General features: G+C 34.1%; 1 protein-coding gene across 4 annotated transcripts in view; it reads left to right on the top strand.

The window, feature by feature from the left end:
- LOC149789856 (transcription initiation factor TFIID subunit 5-like) overlaps positions 1 to 16,894 on the top strand; it is a 227,465-nt gene that overhangs the window by 90,691 nt on the left and 119,880 nt on the right. For all 4 annotated transcript variants that reach the window (XM_089971839.1, XM_089971841.1, XM_089971838.1 and 1 more), the window contains exon 8: positions 15,441 to 15,541. In XM_089971839.1, the coding sequence (XP_089827965.1) occupies positions 15,441 to 15,541 (101 nt within the window). The remainder of the gene's footprint in view (positions 1 to 15,440; positions 15,542 to 16,894) is intronic.

Raw genomic sequence — 16,894 nt, 5'->3', positions numbered from 1 at the left:
CCTCAAGGTGTAATTGCTCACATTTAGCTAGCTAAATGGGGGTAGAGAAGGGCAACTTAATCAGTAATTTTCAAACATCGGCATTGCTGTAAAGATGTTTTTTATTTGAGAGTTTTTATGTTTTATTTGCTTTTATTGGTAGGCTTATATATGCCTTATATCAGACAATTATAGGTGTCAGTCCTAGTTTTATTGCTTGAGAGAACACTACTGACCATGTGAAAGTTTTAGCTTAATAAAGAAAACAATTATAACCCGTAGCCAATGTTTGCAGACAAGAAGCATAATCAGGATAACAGTTGTAACTCTTAGCAGATGTTTGCAGACAGGAGATTTGCTGTACATTACCATTAAGCAACATGTGGATGGGTTTTTATATTGCTAGAAGCTGTACATCTCTCAGACCCATCTGGAATGCTCTGGAATGAGTTTCTTTACAAAGCGTTCAGAGGGGCGAGGACTGAAGTATTTGTCACGTGACAATATCTACCAGTCTAAGCAGTACAGTATATATAGATTATTCATGCAATTATATTTGATAGATGGACCATGCAAGTTTGAATGTTTTCACTGTGTTTGAGCTTTACACTTTTCATGCAAATGCTATTGACGTTCCAATGTTTTGTTATGATCACATGGACAATCTGATCACTTATTACAACATTGCAGTCAGCCTGGAGATCACTGTGATTATGACCAATGAAGTAATGAATATAGAAGTAAATTGTTTATAACAGGAGATGAATTGCAAATAAAATTAGTTTTAGTAAATGGACAGTACCCAGATGTGATTCATTTGATAGAAATTTCACATGTACTTCCAGTGTCAGATGTGGAGTGTTAGGATTTTCACATCGGAATTAATAAAAACCTGCAATGTAGGCTGAGCTTTGATGCTCTTGACAGACTTTTGAAAATAAATCTTATTAGTGTTAATATAAAAGAGTTTGCAGTGGAATGCAGCTAGTCAGGAATTGGAAGGGAAATCAAAACAGACATATATATATATATATATATATATATATATATATATATATATATACACATACATACATACATACATACATACACATGTGTGTGTGTGTATAGAGGTGGAAATGATGCCAGTGAGAGAAGGTCACTAAATCAAATTAGAACAGATTTTGAAAGTTTACAGTATGCCTCTAGGTATTGCAGCCCAAATACATGTAAAATAACGATATCAGGACTCCCTTGTGTGGACACCAAGGTGAAAGAAATCAATGATCTGATAATTGACCTATGTGAAGACTTCATTATACAGTACATTCCACAATACACATCTTATTTCTTCAGAACCAGGATGTCAACCTAAGTCTCTACCACAGAGACAAAATTCATTTAAGCAGAAAAGGAACCTCTCAACTACTGAGAAAATATTAACACATATGCCCCCATTTTCAGGCACTGTAATGAAGAGTACTGTCTCTACTGTGGAGAAACTGGGCACATGGCACATGTATGCCATCTTGGCAAACAGAGTGAGTGCTTCATATGCCGTAAATATGGACACAAACAAAGACTCTGTCAATCAGTGTATTATACTCTTATGTCATGTGTTTAGACTCAAATAAACAGTAACACAAGAAAGAGTGAGAACAACAAGCTTTGAAAAAATAAAATAATTTATTTCCCTATAAAGATGACAAAATATTAACTTACGGTTTTATCGAATCAAATCCAAGAATAATCCACAAATAAAATTTCTGAAGTCCTAATAACAAAATGTTCCAAGTTTGAATCCTGATGAAGAATCTAAGATGGAAGATGATAATGTTTGCTGCAATCTGTAGTGTTGAAGTCTACAGTTCCATGTAGAAACAAGAATTATCACTCCGGTTTGGGATACTTGAATAAATTTTTATAAAAAACTGTCCTTGTTCAACAATTTCACATGAGCACACATATTTTCCAGAAAAATAACAGAATTAATCCTTTTGAATCCAAGTAATTTGAAATAACTCCAAACAGCACAACATGCAACTTCCAGTGTTGTTGTTGTTGGGTTTAACACCATTTTTCAGCACATGATAGGCTATACATGGCAGCCAATATTAATGGTGGAGGAGGAACCCAGGAATACCCCAGAAAGAACCTTTGACCCATGAGAAGCTACTGGCAAGCTTTCTCACATACTCACGTTAGCCAAATCCGAGATTTGAACCCACGCAGACAGAGGTGACATGGCAATGATTCGTGACAGAGAGTGCTTTAGACCACTCGGCCACTCGGGGCCTCTAACTTCCATTGCAAGAGAACGCCCAGCTGCAGCTGAGAATAATTCTCCAAAACATAGGTTATATTGTCTTCTAAAATGTAAACAGGGGGTCACGTGATCATGTTCTCAAAGCTCGTAGAAATTAGGTACTTGTTAAAGATCACATCCACTCAATGTGGCCCAGATGAAAACCAATCATTTTACTCTAGGAAATACAATTTTAAAAAAAAATTGTTTTCATCTTAAACACATAGTCCCATCATGACCTCAACTACAACCAATCATTTTAAAATAAAAATAAAACTTGTTTCAGTGGTTGCTACAAATTTTGAATCAAGGTCAGGATTTAGATCAACATCTGGTGTTTATAAAACGAACAGTCATGGTCAAACTATATTCTGAAAAAAGTATCATCTCTAGTGAATAAATTTACATTACAATATCATGTAATGAAAAATAAATAATTTTAAAACTGACAAACAATTCAATTGAAATAAACTTATATTAAGTAAGATAAAATTAAATCAAATATGCTTAACAATACATACTTGGAAGCTGGCAATGAGGAGAATGCCAATGTTTCATTTACAGCAAATCTAAATGTACTTAGTGAGACACTTGTTTCTAACTATTCAATTGACACAATATATTAAATGCAACAGTTAATGGATTTTCAAGGGTCTTTTTGTGACATTGAAGACGCTAATATATATGATCATTTAAATATAGAAATAGGATGTCAGAATGATACAAGTAGTATGGAGATAATCTTAGTGAGTACCCCATTGCATGATGACAAACATATAATTTATATGAAACTAAATACAAAAGGTTTTAACATAGGTCTCTTAAAGGTACAAGATATAGCGGGAAAAATATACCAGATTAAGTTAATGTTGTGTTCCAAGGAAAATAATGTACATGTTCAAGGACTCACTGAAACCAAAATAAATGCTAACCACAATGATAATCTATTTCACTGTCAAGGCTACAATAAACCATTATGCAGGGACAGGGACAGCAGGGGAGGTCTTGTTGTATACATTAGGGAAGACGTAAATGCAGAAAGGTGACTTGACTTGGAGTCACATGAAATTGAGAGTATCTGGGTGAAAATTTTCTCAAAATAATGCTAAATCATTCCTAGTTTGTTTCATTTATAGGTCACCTTCCTCCAAAGCAATCTGGAATGATAACATTTTGAAACAAATGAAAATGTTTTTTGCACAGGAGAAAGAAACATATATATTCGGTGATATAAATAAGGATCTTCTCAATACTCAAATAAGGAACAACTGGATGGAATTTATTGAATCATTAGGCCTAGACCAGCCGGTAAATGAGCCCACAAGGGTAACAGAAACCTACCAGACAATATGGCTTGTGTTAATGTACCGAATGTTGGTCTTAGTGATCACTATCCTACTTTTTTGACAAAAAATTTAAATGCAAGAAAAATAAGAAAAATACACACAAAACAATCACTTACAGATCATTAAAATTTTTTAATGAAGAACAATTTCTTAATGACCTGTATAAAGTTCCATGGAATATTTGGATGGCATAGATGACTCTCTGAGGGTGTGGACTGACTTATTCATGGATGTAGTCTCTGAGCATGCACCACTGAAAGTACATTGAGTAAAGAATGAAATCCAACCTAATTGGCTTCCTACTGAAATCTTAGATGCTATGAAAACATGAGACCAATTCAAGGCTATGGGAAACCATGCACAATATAAAGTATGAAGAAATAAAATAAGTGTGACTAAAAAAGCTAAAAAATCTTATTATCAATCATTGCTTGAAAACAAAAAGAGCAACACAAACTCCATTTGGAAAGTCTTGAATGAACTCCCTGGAGGAACACACAAATATCAGACACATAAAATTCACTTACTTCTTGTAAATGGCACCACAGACACTGACATTGCAAATGTTTTCAATGATGTTTTCACCAACATTACCACAAAGTTAAAAGAACCAGTGATAGAAAACAACTTGAATGAATTGAAAAAGTTCTTCTGCAGCAAAATCTCTAAGGAGGTATGTCTCAGTGAACGTGATACCAAAAAAGCTACAGGTTGGTCCACAACTTATTAAATCTTCTGCCTCTGCTATTGTAGATACATACATGCCAACCATTACACTTTTAGCATAATCATTACACTTTTTTCCACTACATTAATTACGTCTTATGCGTAAATGTATTCAGATTACACGTTATGGATATATCTCCCTCCAAAAGAAATTAATAATCTGTTTTCTCATTTTTGTTAACATCCCATTAATTCCACAGACCGTATTCTAGAAATGATGGCTTCTATGTAACTACAACATAAGAGTACACTTATCTGTAGGCTTACATGCACTTTCCTAACAGTATTATGTTCTATTTATAGCAGTTGCCCTATTTCTAAGAAATATGCTGGTTCTACTTTCAAACTTTTGACCTTGGTTTCTATTTATAACAGCTGTATGGCTTAGTTAGGAGAGAACAGACTGGTTTTCTAACTTGTAATCTTTGCTAGCAGATTCTTTGTTCAAATTGATAACTGGTACAGAACCAGTCTAGGTATTTGGTGCTAAAAGTCAAATCAGATTTATTCTAGTAGATGCATGTGTTAGAGCAAAAATGTTTTTCAAATAATTCCATAGATGGATTAGAAAAGATGAATAATTGATTCAGAGATAAATACATAAACTACATATTACAGTGTTCCATTCTAGGGCAGCTTCATGCCCCTTGCAGGCTGTGTGGAAAGGATTTTAATATTGGTCATGGTGGTAAAACAAAGAAACCTTGAATTAGCTCATTTTACTAACTCCAGTACTAAGGTAACTTCTTTTTTACTGCAGACCTAAATGTGGACTCAAATTTTATAAATGCAGTGGCATTATGTACCGAGTTCTTAAAAGAACACAGACTACCCCTAGCAGTAGAAGATTACATTGGTCCTTTGTTCAAATGGATGTTTCCTATTTCCAAAGTTGCAGAAAGTATGCATGTGCAAGAACAAAATCATCTAATATTGTTAGGTGTTTAGCAGAAGATATTTCACTTAAAATTGCAGAAGCTGTGAAAATTGGGCTGTTTAGTATTGCAACAGAGAGGAGTAGTGATTATGATGACAAAAAGTTGTACCCAGTCTGTGTAAGAGACTTTGACAATGAAAAAGGCAAAGTCAGAGTACTCTTCTTTCATTACAAGAATTAACAGTAAATTCCACTGGAGAAAACAATTTTTTATTTGCTTGATAATGCTTTGAATAAATATAAGTTGTCAGAACTGTGTGGGATTTTCAGCTGATGCTGCATCAGTGATGACTGCAATTCATAAAGAAGTTGCATTCTATATTTTGAAAAATGTCTCCAGTATTGTTCATATCAGGTTGTCTCTGTTATATGATGTACCATGCTGCAGGAAAGGCTGCTGATAAATTAGAAGGAGAACTCCTGAAGTATCAAGTTGGCACTCTACATGACAATGTGCTTCATGTGGAGAGAGTTAAGTTTTTCATCTTTTTTGGCAGCTAAAAGACCCAATAACTGGAAGATATAAATTTCCTCTTCTTTGTCAGGTTATGAAAGGAATATTTTTTTTTTACCATTCTAATGCTGACTGTGAGAGATTGTTCAGCATTGTTAGCAAAAGTAAAACTGAATTTAGATCCAGGCTGTGTAATAACCCAGCACTTTGTGCTCTACTGGTGTGCAAAACATTTATAGTCTCAGCTGGTACAAAGTGTTTTGAAATGTAGTATGAGAGTCTGTTGCTTTTTAAAGCTCAAAGTGTTATATACGAAAACTTGAAGCAGTAATTGATGTTAAAAGTCCAGAGGGATAAATAAATCATTTTGTACATATGCTCATTGAATTTTTGTCATGTTATATGTGGATTACTCTTTTTCTGCACTGATTACTCTTTTTGTCCACTTAGATTACACTTTTTCCTTGCCAGGGGTTGGGATGTATGTAGAGAGCATAACATTCATATCAATTTAAGTATTGCTACCTCATCTGACACAAAATATGGAAAACTGCAAAAGTTACTCCTATTCACAAATCTTGTTCTAAGGATGATGCTGATAACTACCAACCAATCTCGATACTACCAAACTTGTCAAAATTGATTGAAAAACATGTCCATGACTCATTCATGTCAAACACTTGCTGTTACACCCTAATCAGGCTTTAGATGGGAATGTTTGTGTGAGGCTGCCTTGATCTCCCAAACTGATAAATGGCTTCAAGCACTTGACCAAGGTAGGATCTGTAGTTGTAGATTTCAGGAAAGCTTTTGAAGAAACTGAAAATCTACCAATGTGATGAAAGAACTATTAGATGGTTTGCTTCATACTTAAGTAAGAGAACACAACATGTTTACATAAATAATGTTCTGTCTGAACCTGGAACAATTAGATATGGAGTACCACAAGGCTCAATTCGTGGTCCATTACTGTTTTTTTAATATTTATTAATAACCTACCACTTTTACTGAGAGACTCAATATCATCTACAGATCTTTATGCAGATGACACAACATTGTCAGACATCCAAAACACAAAGCATGAACTCGAAATTTCTTTACAGAATGCCATAAACAAACTGAAAACTGATGCACATTCAATGGCATAGTGGTAAATACTGGTACAACTAAAATATTACTTAACACAGCAAAAAAAGGACAAATCTTGATAGTGATGAACTGTGTCTGACATGGAAGGATAAAAATTTGCAAATGGTCTGTCATGATAGACTACATGGTGTTCTGGTAGATAATAACCTATCATGGACTGAACATATGAAACATATCAGTAAAAAAGTCAATTCAAGTGTCTATGGCTTCTCAGTAGGATAAGACATTTTCTTCCTGAAAGGAACAGAAAACTATTTTATAACAGTTACATACAACCCTGTTTAGACTACTGTAATACATTATGGAGTAATTCAAATGATAAAGACATAGCAAAAATGGCACATCTTAATAAAAGAGCATTAGGTCTAATATCAATCCAGAAAGAAAGCAAGGAAAATTTAGCTGGTAAGTTAAAAATATTACCTATTAAAGACCGAATATGTCTGAGAAAAGACTGTATCATGTACAGGATATCCCATGATAGTGCTCCTGAATATTTATAATCACTATTCCAGTATAGGCTTCCATGGTACTATTCCCCCACCTGCAGTCCATGTCTACCTAACAGTATAAAATTCCCAAACCAAATAAGGAATTATTTTTAAAAAGTTTACAATACTCTGGAACTTTGTTCTGGAATAGTATTCCAGTTGAGATTGGAAATGCCCACTCCATTTCCTTCTTCCAAACCCAATATATCCAAGAGATGCAGCTAAAATAAATAAATTCCTTTGTATGAGGGCCTCAAGGTAGATTAGTTCTTAGCTAATTGTGTTACCCTCTTTAAATAAGGTCACTGTGATATATATATATTGAATATAAATTATACTGTTATACAGGTTAGCAAACTTTTTTATTCATACTGTACAGAGATTCAAACCCATGTCCACAGGTAAATGGCACCCATTGCCTTGTCTGCACATGCCAGTCCATATTCCATCATGACTAAGCACACATCTCCAAAATATGATGATACTGAGTCAGTGTTATATACACTCATGCATAGCAGACACACTCGCATGGCAGCCTAGTAATTCTCATCTATGAGCTTCAAGATCACAGTGACTATAAGTAGAAAAATGGTATCCACAAAATAAAATCGTTTACATGACAGATGTGAACCAAACTTGGATGGCTTGCTTTTGGAGCAGGGTAAATGCCTAATGATTTGAGGATCCAAAGGTGAGTGTCACTTTGACTGAAAGAAGAAACTAGTTTTCATACAATTACATTAGTTCTACATCACAAATGTGAACCACACTTTGTGTATGGCCTGTATTTGTGGTAAGCAAGAATCATATTGGTTTGGGGGCCAGAAAGTCAAAGATCAATGTTTCTGTGATTAAAAGGGTTCTCTACAGATATACCATACTCCGGAGAGAATGAAAGTATAAGGTGAATATAAGGTAATGTGAGTAGGCAATACCAGATTCCAAAAGTGCAATTAATGAATTTCAGAATATAAAGAAAGTAAACAAGCTATCAGCTCATTTGTTTTACATGACCTACTTATGTTGCTCTGTTAACACATTAATCCCTAGCGACGACTTAACGGGGCAGGAGATAGTAGCCTACTGCCAAGCTCTGTAGCGTCATGGTCATGCATGATACACTAAAGTTGGTGGTATTATAGAAAGGTAGACAGATGTACAATGATACCAAATAATCTGGAATATCTAGTTGCATTACAAAATACAGATAAAAAACTTCATTTTTTGGACCCAACTTTTTTTTACCCAAAATTCACCCGTGGTCGGAATCCGATTTTGTGTCTGGATTTTAGATTTTTTGGTCTCAGATCTAAGGCAAACCCATATGAACTGCAAACAGACAGATGAGCCTTTGCAAAAATGTTGGATAAGATGGGCATTTGGAATAAAGAGTGGTCTCCATACAAAAATAATGGTTCCGTTTAGCAAAAAAACCAAAAAAGAACTCCAACTTTTTACCCTTCTGCTCATGCGCGAGTCAAATAGCCAATGAAAAACAATGTTTCTAACACAACTAGGCAGTATGTTATTGAAAGATGACCGGCGGTTTGGTGTTTTCAAGTCTATTCAGAAATAGCTTTCAAAATGTGTTTTCCTACTCGATTTTCAGGTGAAAGTGACAAAAAGCTCCAGGGGTTAATGTGTTAAAAAACACCAAACCCAATGGACCACGTACCTTTGCCATAGTAAATAGAATCCTATTGGTTTTGGGGTCAGAGGTCAAGGTCACTGAAAGAAGAAAATTTTGTTGTTACTGGTATTATGACTTTAGTTCTACACATCCTTTGATCAAAGTTTATTGAGGGCTTGCACTTGTGGTATGGCCTTTTGATTTCAGCACAAAGGCCAAAGATGAGATCATTGTGGCTCATTGTGACCACTTACAATAGGTGTTGCAGAATAACATTTATTCTAGAGGATGTTTCTTGATCTAACTTTGTGGATCACTTGTACTTCCAGTAATTAATATATGGTTTAACAGCTGTAATACATTATATGCTATTGTGCATTGCTATATCTTTACCAGGCAATATTCCAAGTACAAGAAGATTATTCCCTCCCACTCAGTAACTGGAGGTCTAGAATTAAGAAAAATGATCCCAGTATGATACCATATTCAAGTTCCATCAATCAGAAATCATACTTTTTTTTCCCAGGATGTTTGCACAATTCTCATGTCTCAAGGATGGTCAGTATTTTCATCATCAGAAGTTTTCTTCTTCAAATACATGCTCTTTCAGTGGACCCAGACTACTTGCAGTTCTTACGAAATGGGTCAGTATCACCTATGAATTACTTTCCCTGCTTTCATTGTCAAGAACAGGCTCCTGTTTATAGGGAATTAGACTTTTGTAATGAAATTCCTGCCTACTCTGGACACTTTATCTCAGGGTCATCTACAGGATCCAGTGCAAGCTCTACTTAAAAAATAGCAAGTCATTGCATCAATGAAAACCGCACCTCTTCTTAGCTAATACAAAGGGAAAGGATTATATATCAGCATAGACACTTTCTTCCTGACTTAAGAAGTTATTTTAATTCTTCATACCAGAAAATAACCCCAACCAAATGTTTTTAGGGTTGTCTCTACAATCATTACATTTGAGCAAAACTGTTCTTTCATTATCCATGCCTTGGGATGGAGATCTGATCAGATTTTCCAGCTTTTATCTCAAGAGATCTTTCATCCTAAAAGGCTGAACTCTGGTGGGACCTGTAGCCATGGCACACCAGGTTAACTTCCCAGTTTGTTTGGCAGCTTCATCAGGATGTGACTTCATGAATTCTGTTGGATTTACAGGGGGGAAAATATGATCCTTTTGAAACTGCTGCCTGACATAAAGAGTCTGTTTTCCATTTGGATTGTCTAAAAGATGTCTCGCATGCCTTAAGGGACTGGAGAGGGTCTCCAGAGTAAAATCATGTATCTCCCATCACCTCTTACCTGTTCTCCTAAGGTAGTATGATTGGTTAATGTATATGAAGAAGAAAACAATTTTTTCTAGTAAAATATGTTTCTTCAGGAAAAGGTGAAAAACCAGTTCTGTACCCACTATCCTATGAGTGGAGATGGGACAGAGAATCACACATGAAGTCCACTTCTCAGTGGAGAGAGATGAGTCTGAATAGGAAGTGGTACCCTTTACTGCTAAGTCACATTCTTCTCACTGTTTCCAGTAGGTGCCATAATGAGCTCCTTTTCAGAGGCTTTGATCACACCCCCTGGTCAGTGAGTGGGTCCTTTTGACAATGACAGTTGCTGGATTTGCTTCCAGAACCTCTTTCAAAGACCCTCATTTGTTTCAACAAGTTCAAACTAAATACCTATCAGAGATGTACTTCTAAGGGAGGACACTGGCTGATGAGTTATTTCTGGATCTTCCTTGTTTCAGGAGAATGGAAAAGTTTTGATTCATTATTGATCTTTCACTATTGAACAGGTTTCTTTTGGAAAAGTGTTTCATGATGGAAACTTTGATTCTATCAGACCAATTGATTGGATGGTCTCCATCGATATCCGGGATGCCTTTCTTCACATCTCCATCTTTCAAGCCCACAGAAAATTACTTAGTTTTGTCTGGGATGGAGATCTTTAAATTTCAGGATCCACCTGTGGGGGTGCTTTACTTTTTAATCCTCCCCATACTGTCTCCACTAATGCTTCTTAAATTGTTTTTGGAGGTTATATGGTCAGCTGCCAGAAGCTACAATGTTACATAATACATCATTAATTTTGAATACATTTTCTTATAGGCCTTTATTTTAGTTATGTATGTGATGAAAAATGGTATGGTTATGGCCTCACAAAACCAAGTTGCAGAGCCCAGTAGTAATATAGAAATATATTGTGTCCATCTATTCCTTGTTTGGTTGTTGTGATCAACTGTCCATGAAAAATTTGGCTCTGTAAGATAACTTTACTTGGAATAATTGCATTTTAACATCAATTAGTATGTAGCTTTATATTGATAAGACTTAGAATGAATTTCATTTCCAGGATTCCTTTACATAATTGACAGAAGTTGAGGCATCGTGATTGTCATAAATTTTGCAGTATGACTTTACCAAAACTTGTTAAAATTGTTTTAAAAATTTGGGTTGCAGCTTTGTGTTGATGAGAGCTTTAATAAATTTGATTTTCAGCATTTCTATTAGGTTATTTATATTAGTAACTGCTTGATTGTTCTTCTCACTTTCTGTGACACAATTTCACCAATAATTGTTCAATTTCATCCAGATTTGGCATTGAGTTTTAACTTAATAACTCCTTGAAATAGTTTAATTTCCAGCATTTCATAATGTTATTTATTGGAGTCATGGTCCCATCCTTGTAACTTTAGCTTTTACAGCATAACTTACCCAAATTTAGCATTAGCCCAGTTATTGAATAGACTTCAAATAAATGTGTGATTTCAAGAATTCATTGGCAGATTTTATACCCCTTGATTGTTTGCTGGAGTATTTAATTGCCCGTCCACTTGACTTTGGTTTCTACAGCCTTTTTTTAACAAAGGACTGTTAGATATGAACCAAATTTTGCACACAGTTTTATATTTATGAGGCTGTGATTGAGTTTGATTTACACCATTACATATTTTCATTTAGAGGAGTTGTGTCCTCCTGATTGTTGTCCCCTTAACTTTTGTATCAGCAGCACTCCGGTTATTGTTGGATTTTAACCAGATTTAACAAGCACCTTTATTTTGATGAGACCTTGAAACACTTTGGATTTCCTGCATATTTGATTAACATTTAGAGGAGTGTGGACACCTAATTGTCCTTTATCTTTATTTGGTTTCCCAGCATACTGTAATGTCATTTATTTTTGTTGGGTTAAATTTTCATGGGTTTATAATTTATAAAAAGACATTTTTATGAGTGCTTAAATTCATGGTTTTGCATGTCAGAGCTTACATTTTGGTGGGTATTTAATTTCATGGTTTAACCTCTACAAATATCCAAAATAAAGAATACAAAGAAAGAAATGGCATCACATAAATGTTTAAACAGTACTACTGCATATATGAGTACACACAAAAAAGCGTACAAGTTCAAAATTTTCACTGTTTTCTTCAGAGTAATATAACATGAATGAAAGTCAATGAAGTCAGCAACACTAAAACAACATTACCAACTCCATGACCTCAAATAAAACACCTGTCAAAATCAGCTACTTGCACTGAGTGCATATCATCAAAGGAAGCTGACATCACCAAAGTGCGAAGATGCTAACTAAAGTGATAGCATAATAGCTCCTTTGTTTCTGTCTGCCATATGTACAGACCAAATTCAGCTGCCAGAGTTGACAATAAACAAAGAGTATTAAGAAGAATTAAAATCACTCTTCTACAGCTGGTATGCTATACAGGTCATGGAGGCCATCACAGAAAAAGATACTGTTACTGATAACAAACATAATGCTGTTTAGTGAATCTTGCAAGCTCATTAATCAAGCCAGTTGATGCTGAATGGATAATTGCAGATACATAACAATGAATGAAAGATTGGACCTAATTATCAGTAGCTTTTAGAAAGCTGGACTTGTTTAATTCTGCAATTTCTGGATTATTTACTTGACAAGCATTTGTATGTACACAATGTTGATATGTGGTTTTGTCCTCTGAAAATCGGTGAGGTGTGACTGTTAATACTCTGCTATAATATGTGCGTTTGCATAGTCTTTCATTAGTAATATTGCTTCAAGCTTGCTTGGACATGACCTTGTCCAAAATCAAGTTAATTTTCTCCCAGACCTGAATCATTGATTTTGGTTTTGCAAACATCATGTTTATCTCAATCTGAGTCCAGAACATTGGAAATTCCTCATGAAATGCTGGGTCTAACTTGTGTTTACCACATTGTATATTGCAATTGCAGTAGCAGACCATAAAATTATAACTAAGATTTTATCTTGTAAACATTTGTAACCCTCCAGAATGAAATTTTCCATTAGGTAATAGTTTGTCTTAGAAAAATCTAATTGTGATTAGTATATAGTCTTGTTTATCTTGAAATTACTTATTTGTGCTGAAAGATCTGAGTAGTGTCAGTTAAATTGTTGTGTCCAGTGTTTCATTTTTGCTGGAATTTATTTCTTTATATGATTTAATTCAAGTTATTGGGGCCCCAAGTGGTCTAAAGCACTCTCCGTTGCAGATCACTGCCATCTCACCTCTGTCTGCGTCGGTTCAAGTCTCGAATTCAGCCAATGTGGGTATGTGAGAAAGCTTGCCAGTAGCTTTTCGTGGGTCGGTGGTTCTTTCCGAGTTCTTCCTCCACCATTAATACTGGCCGCCATGTATCATGTGCTGAAAAATGGCGTTAAACCCCACAACAACAACAACAACGACAACAATAATTCAAGTTATTCTTCACTGGAAATGCAAAGTGCTCAAAAATAACATTCTTGGAAATAAGAGAATTGGATTTATAGTGAAATTCAAATAAGGATATGTTCGTAGATTGTATTATTGTGATTCAGCAAGACACTGTTTGCACATCACTGTGACACAGGCCATCACAGGCACATTAACATTTCCAGCATTTGATTTTTTTTCAAAAACCACTAAAGTTTATTCAGAACTTTACTCATTAGGACTTGTGTTAGAAATTCTAGGATTATTTGATGTTGAATTTGCTATACTTTAAGTTCTTTTTTCCTTTTTCACTTTGTATTCTAGGTAAATAAATTGTTTGATGAACTTTACAAAAACTGGTTGGCTTTCACTTTTTTCTGTTAATTTGTTTAGAGTTGTAATATGGAAAAAAAATACATGTATAAAATGAAACGTGTTTTTAGGAGGATTGAAACTTTTTAGCAACAGTTGTATTCAAATGAAGGACTGATTTGATTAAATATTAAATTTAATTTTAAAATACTAGTATTTTGTTTATTCTTTCTTTCATTTTCAGTATTACTTGTTTATGAATAGCTTATGCTTTACTTGTTTCTATCGATCCCTACTTATCTCACATACCGTAATGATTAAAGGCAATGAGTGCAGATTACAGCTACCAGATACTGTATCGATACGTACATAGAAACAATATAAAATACTAAAACATTTTTTCAAATTGTTAAGATAAACATATGTAAAAGGTGGTATTTTATTACCTGATTACAGTATTGATGTTGATTTATCAAATATTAGTAGCTTTGGTTATCTCTAAAAATGAAATACTTTATAATGAATGGGTTTTCATCATCATATGTGACTAATTTTTTGTTGCATCTTTAAATGCATGGTTCGGGACAACAAGAACAATGAAAATTGGTCACCCATAAAAATGTATGATACAACAAAATTCAGCTTGGAGTTTTATATGGATGAGATGTTGAGTTAACTTACTTAATTCAGAGGAAGTACGGTTTTTGCAGTTAAACTTGCCAAGGAATCTTGAATTTATAGTGCATCTTAAAATTAATAAGATATAAGATGTGTTTGATTTTTAGCTGTATACATTATTACATGTAGTTAGAGGAGTTGTCACCTAATTTTCATCCTCTTAAGTTTAAATTTCCATCTCATAATTTTGCCTGAAATTGGTGGAATTCAACTAAATTTTTATGTGGTTTTATATTTAAGAGATTTATATGTCCACTTCCATTGAGAATAATTATCAATATACAGTGTCATGAATTAATGGAGTGATGGTCCATTTATTTTAAACATTGGTGTGGCTTGATAATGCAAGGAATCATTTAATTTCAATGGAAAGGTATGCGCAGCTTTTTCAGCACTTTAAATTACCAGTTTATAGAATAAGTGCTAATTATTATTGAATGCACTCATTTTATTTCTGCAAGTTTTTCTGTTTAAGGTTTCGCATTGGTCCCATGGCTAATAGCTTTAGTTATGTTTTATCACAGATTTGTCACAGGTTTATACTGATATGCATAATCTTATACAGATGGTTTTTTTTTTTTCAGGTCTAACTGCCACACTGCAGACATTGTAGTGATATGACTAGAAAATTGTTAAAGCTATGTTAAAAATCCAAATCACACACATATTTTGGCATCACCTTACATAACTTTATTTTATTTTCTTCCTTCTCTCTCTCTTTGTTGCAGCAAACAAAGCTAAGGTGTTGTATGGCCTGTTGAAGGAGCCAGATCTTAACATCCCAGTTGAGGAAGAAGAGGAGACAGCTGAAGGAGAAGACAGACCTAAGGTATTACTACAGATTTACATTTTGTTACACATTGTAAAACTAAAAAAAATGCAGATAATAGTACAACTGTTACTATTATTACTAATGATAACGACTTTATTTAAAGAAGTAGCTTGTTTTGAAAAATGACCAATATTACATTTTGTTACACATTGTAAAACTAATAAAAATGCAGATAATAGTACTACTACTATTATTACTAATGGTAACGACTTTATTTAAAGAAGTAGTACTACTACTACTAATAATACTAATGATAACGACTTTATTTAAAGAAGTAGCTTGTTTTGTCAAATGACCAATCTTCCATGAGGCCTTCTACAGTTATATGTGTATAATTTTTACAAGTATCTTGAGACAGTGATATTGACAAGTAGATAATTGATCTACTACTACTACAAGAAAAGTATTTACCTGGCATTCAAGGCAAGTACTTAAAGGATTCTTGCAAAGATTAGTATTGAACCTGTGTAAGACAAAAAAGGTGGATACGTGAAAGAACATTATTTTTATTAAAAAAGCATGTTTTTTAAAATTTTTGCTAAATGCTGTCATGAGAAGTATCCAGTAGTGTTATAACTGACCAAGGATGTCTTAAATCATATTTATTGACACAATCTAGATGTTTGTGTCTGGCATTTATTTACCAGACAGTCACTTGTATTGACACATTATAGGAAATAATTTTAGTCCATTTAGTCAATTCAATCAATGAATTCAGTATATGTGACAATGATTTGGTAGCAGTGTTACACACACATTTAATCTAATATTGAATAGTTTTATATTATAATGAAACAAGTGCATTGCTTGCCATGATAGCATTGTCACCAGGTTAGATGTGCTTAGCTCTCTTTTTTTCCCCAACTCTGCCAACAGAGACTGTATGCTGTATCTTCATATTTACTTCTTTTATAAAGGTACATATTCCTTTATATATTTTCTCTTATCTTTTCATCTGTCAACAGCTAATTACACAAAAAGTGGTTCTCATTTTCTCTGCATGACTTGTTCAAATTTTAACAGTGCTTCTTTCTTTAACACACAGACTTCACTCTGCCTTGTCTTATTTTCAAGATATAGTCTCCACCCCTTTTTGTTTCAAAACAATGCAAATAACCAAAGTGAAGCATAGACCTTTTATAAAATTCCTTTTCAAAGAGGCAGGTGGAATTATATCAGAAATTTTAGTTCTTTTCAAGTTTCCTGTTCTGTTTTCAATTTTGGTGCTTATTTGATTATCATAATTATCACAGATGACATTTTTTTTATACAGAATTCTTGCCTAACAATTCACACATAATCTACAGTACAGCTCACATGTGTTTTTGGAACCCCATGCAGTGCAGAGGG

Source organism: Sinohyriopsis cumingii, chromosome 10 (assembly GCF_028554795.1).
Source record: "Sinohyriopsis cumingii isolate HCF-2022 chromosome 10, ASM2855479v2, whole genome shotgun sequence".
Classification (NCBI taxonomy): domain Eukaryota; kingdom Metazoa; phylum Mollusca; class Bivalvia; order Unionida; family Unionidae; genus Sinohyriopsis; species Sinohyriopsis cumingii.
This window is presented reverse-complemented; position numbering and strand designations above follow the sequence as displayed.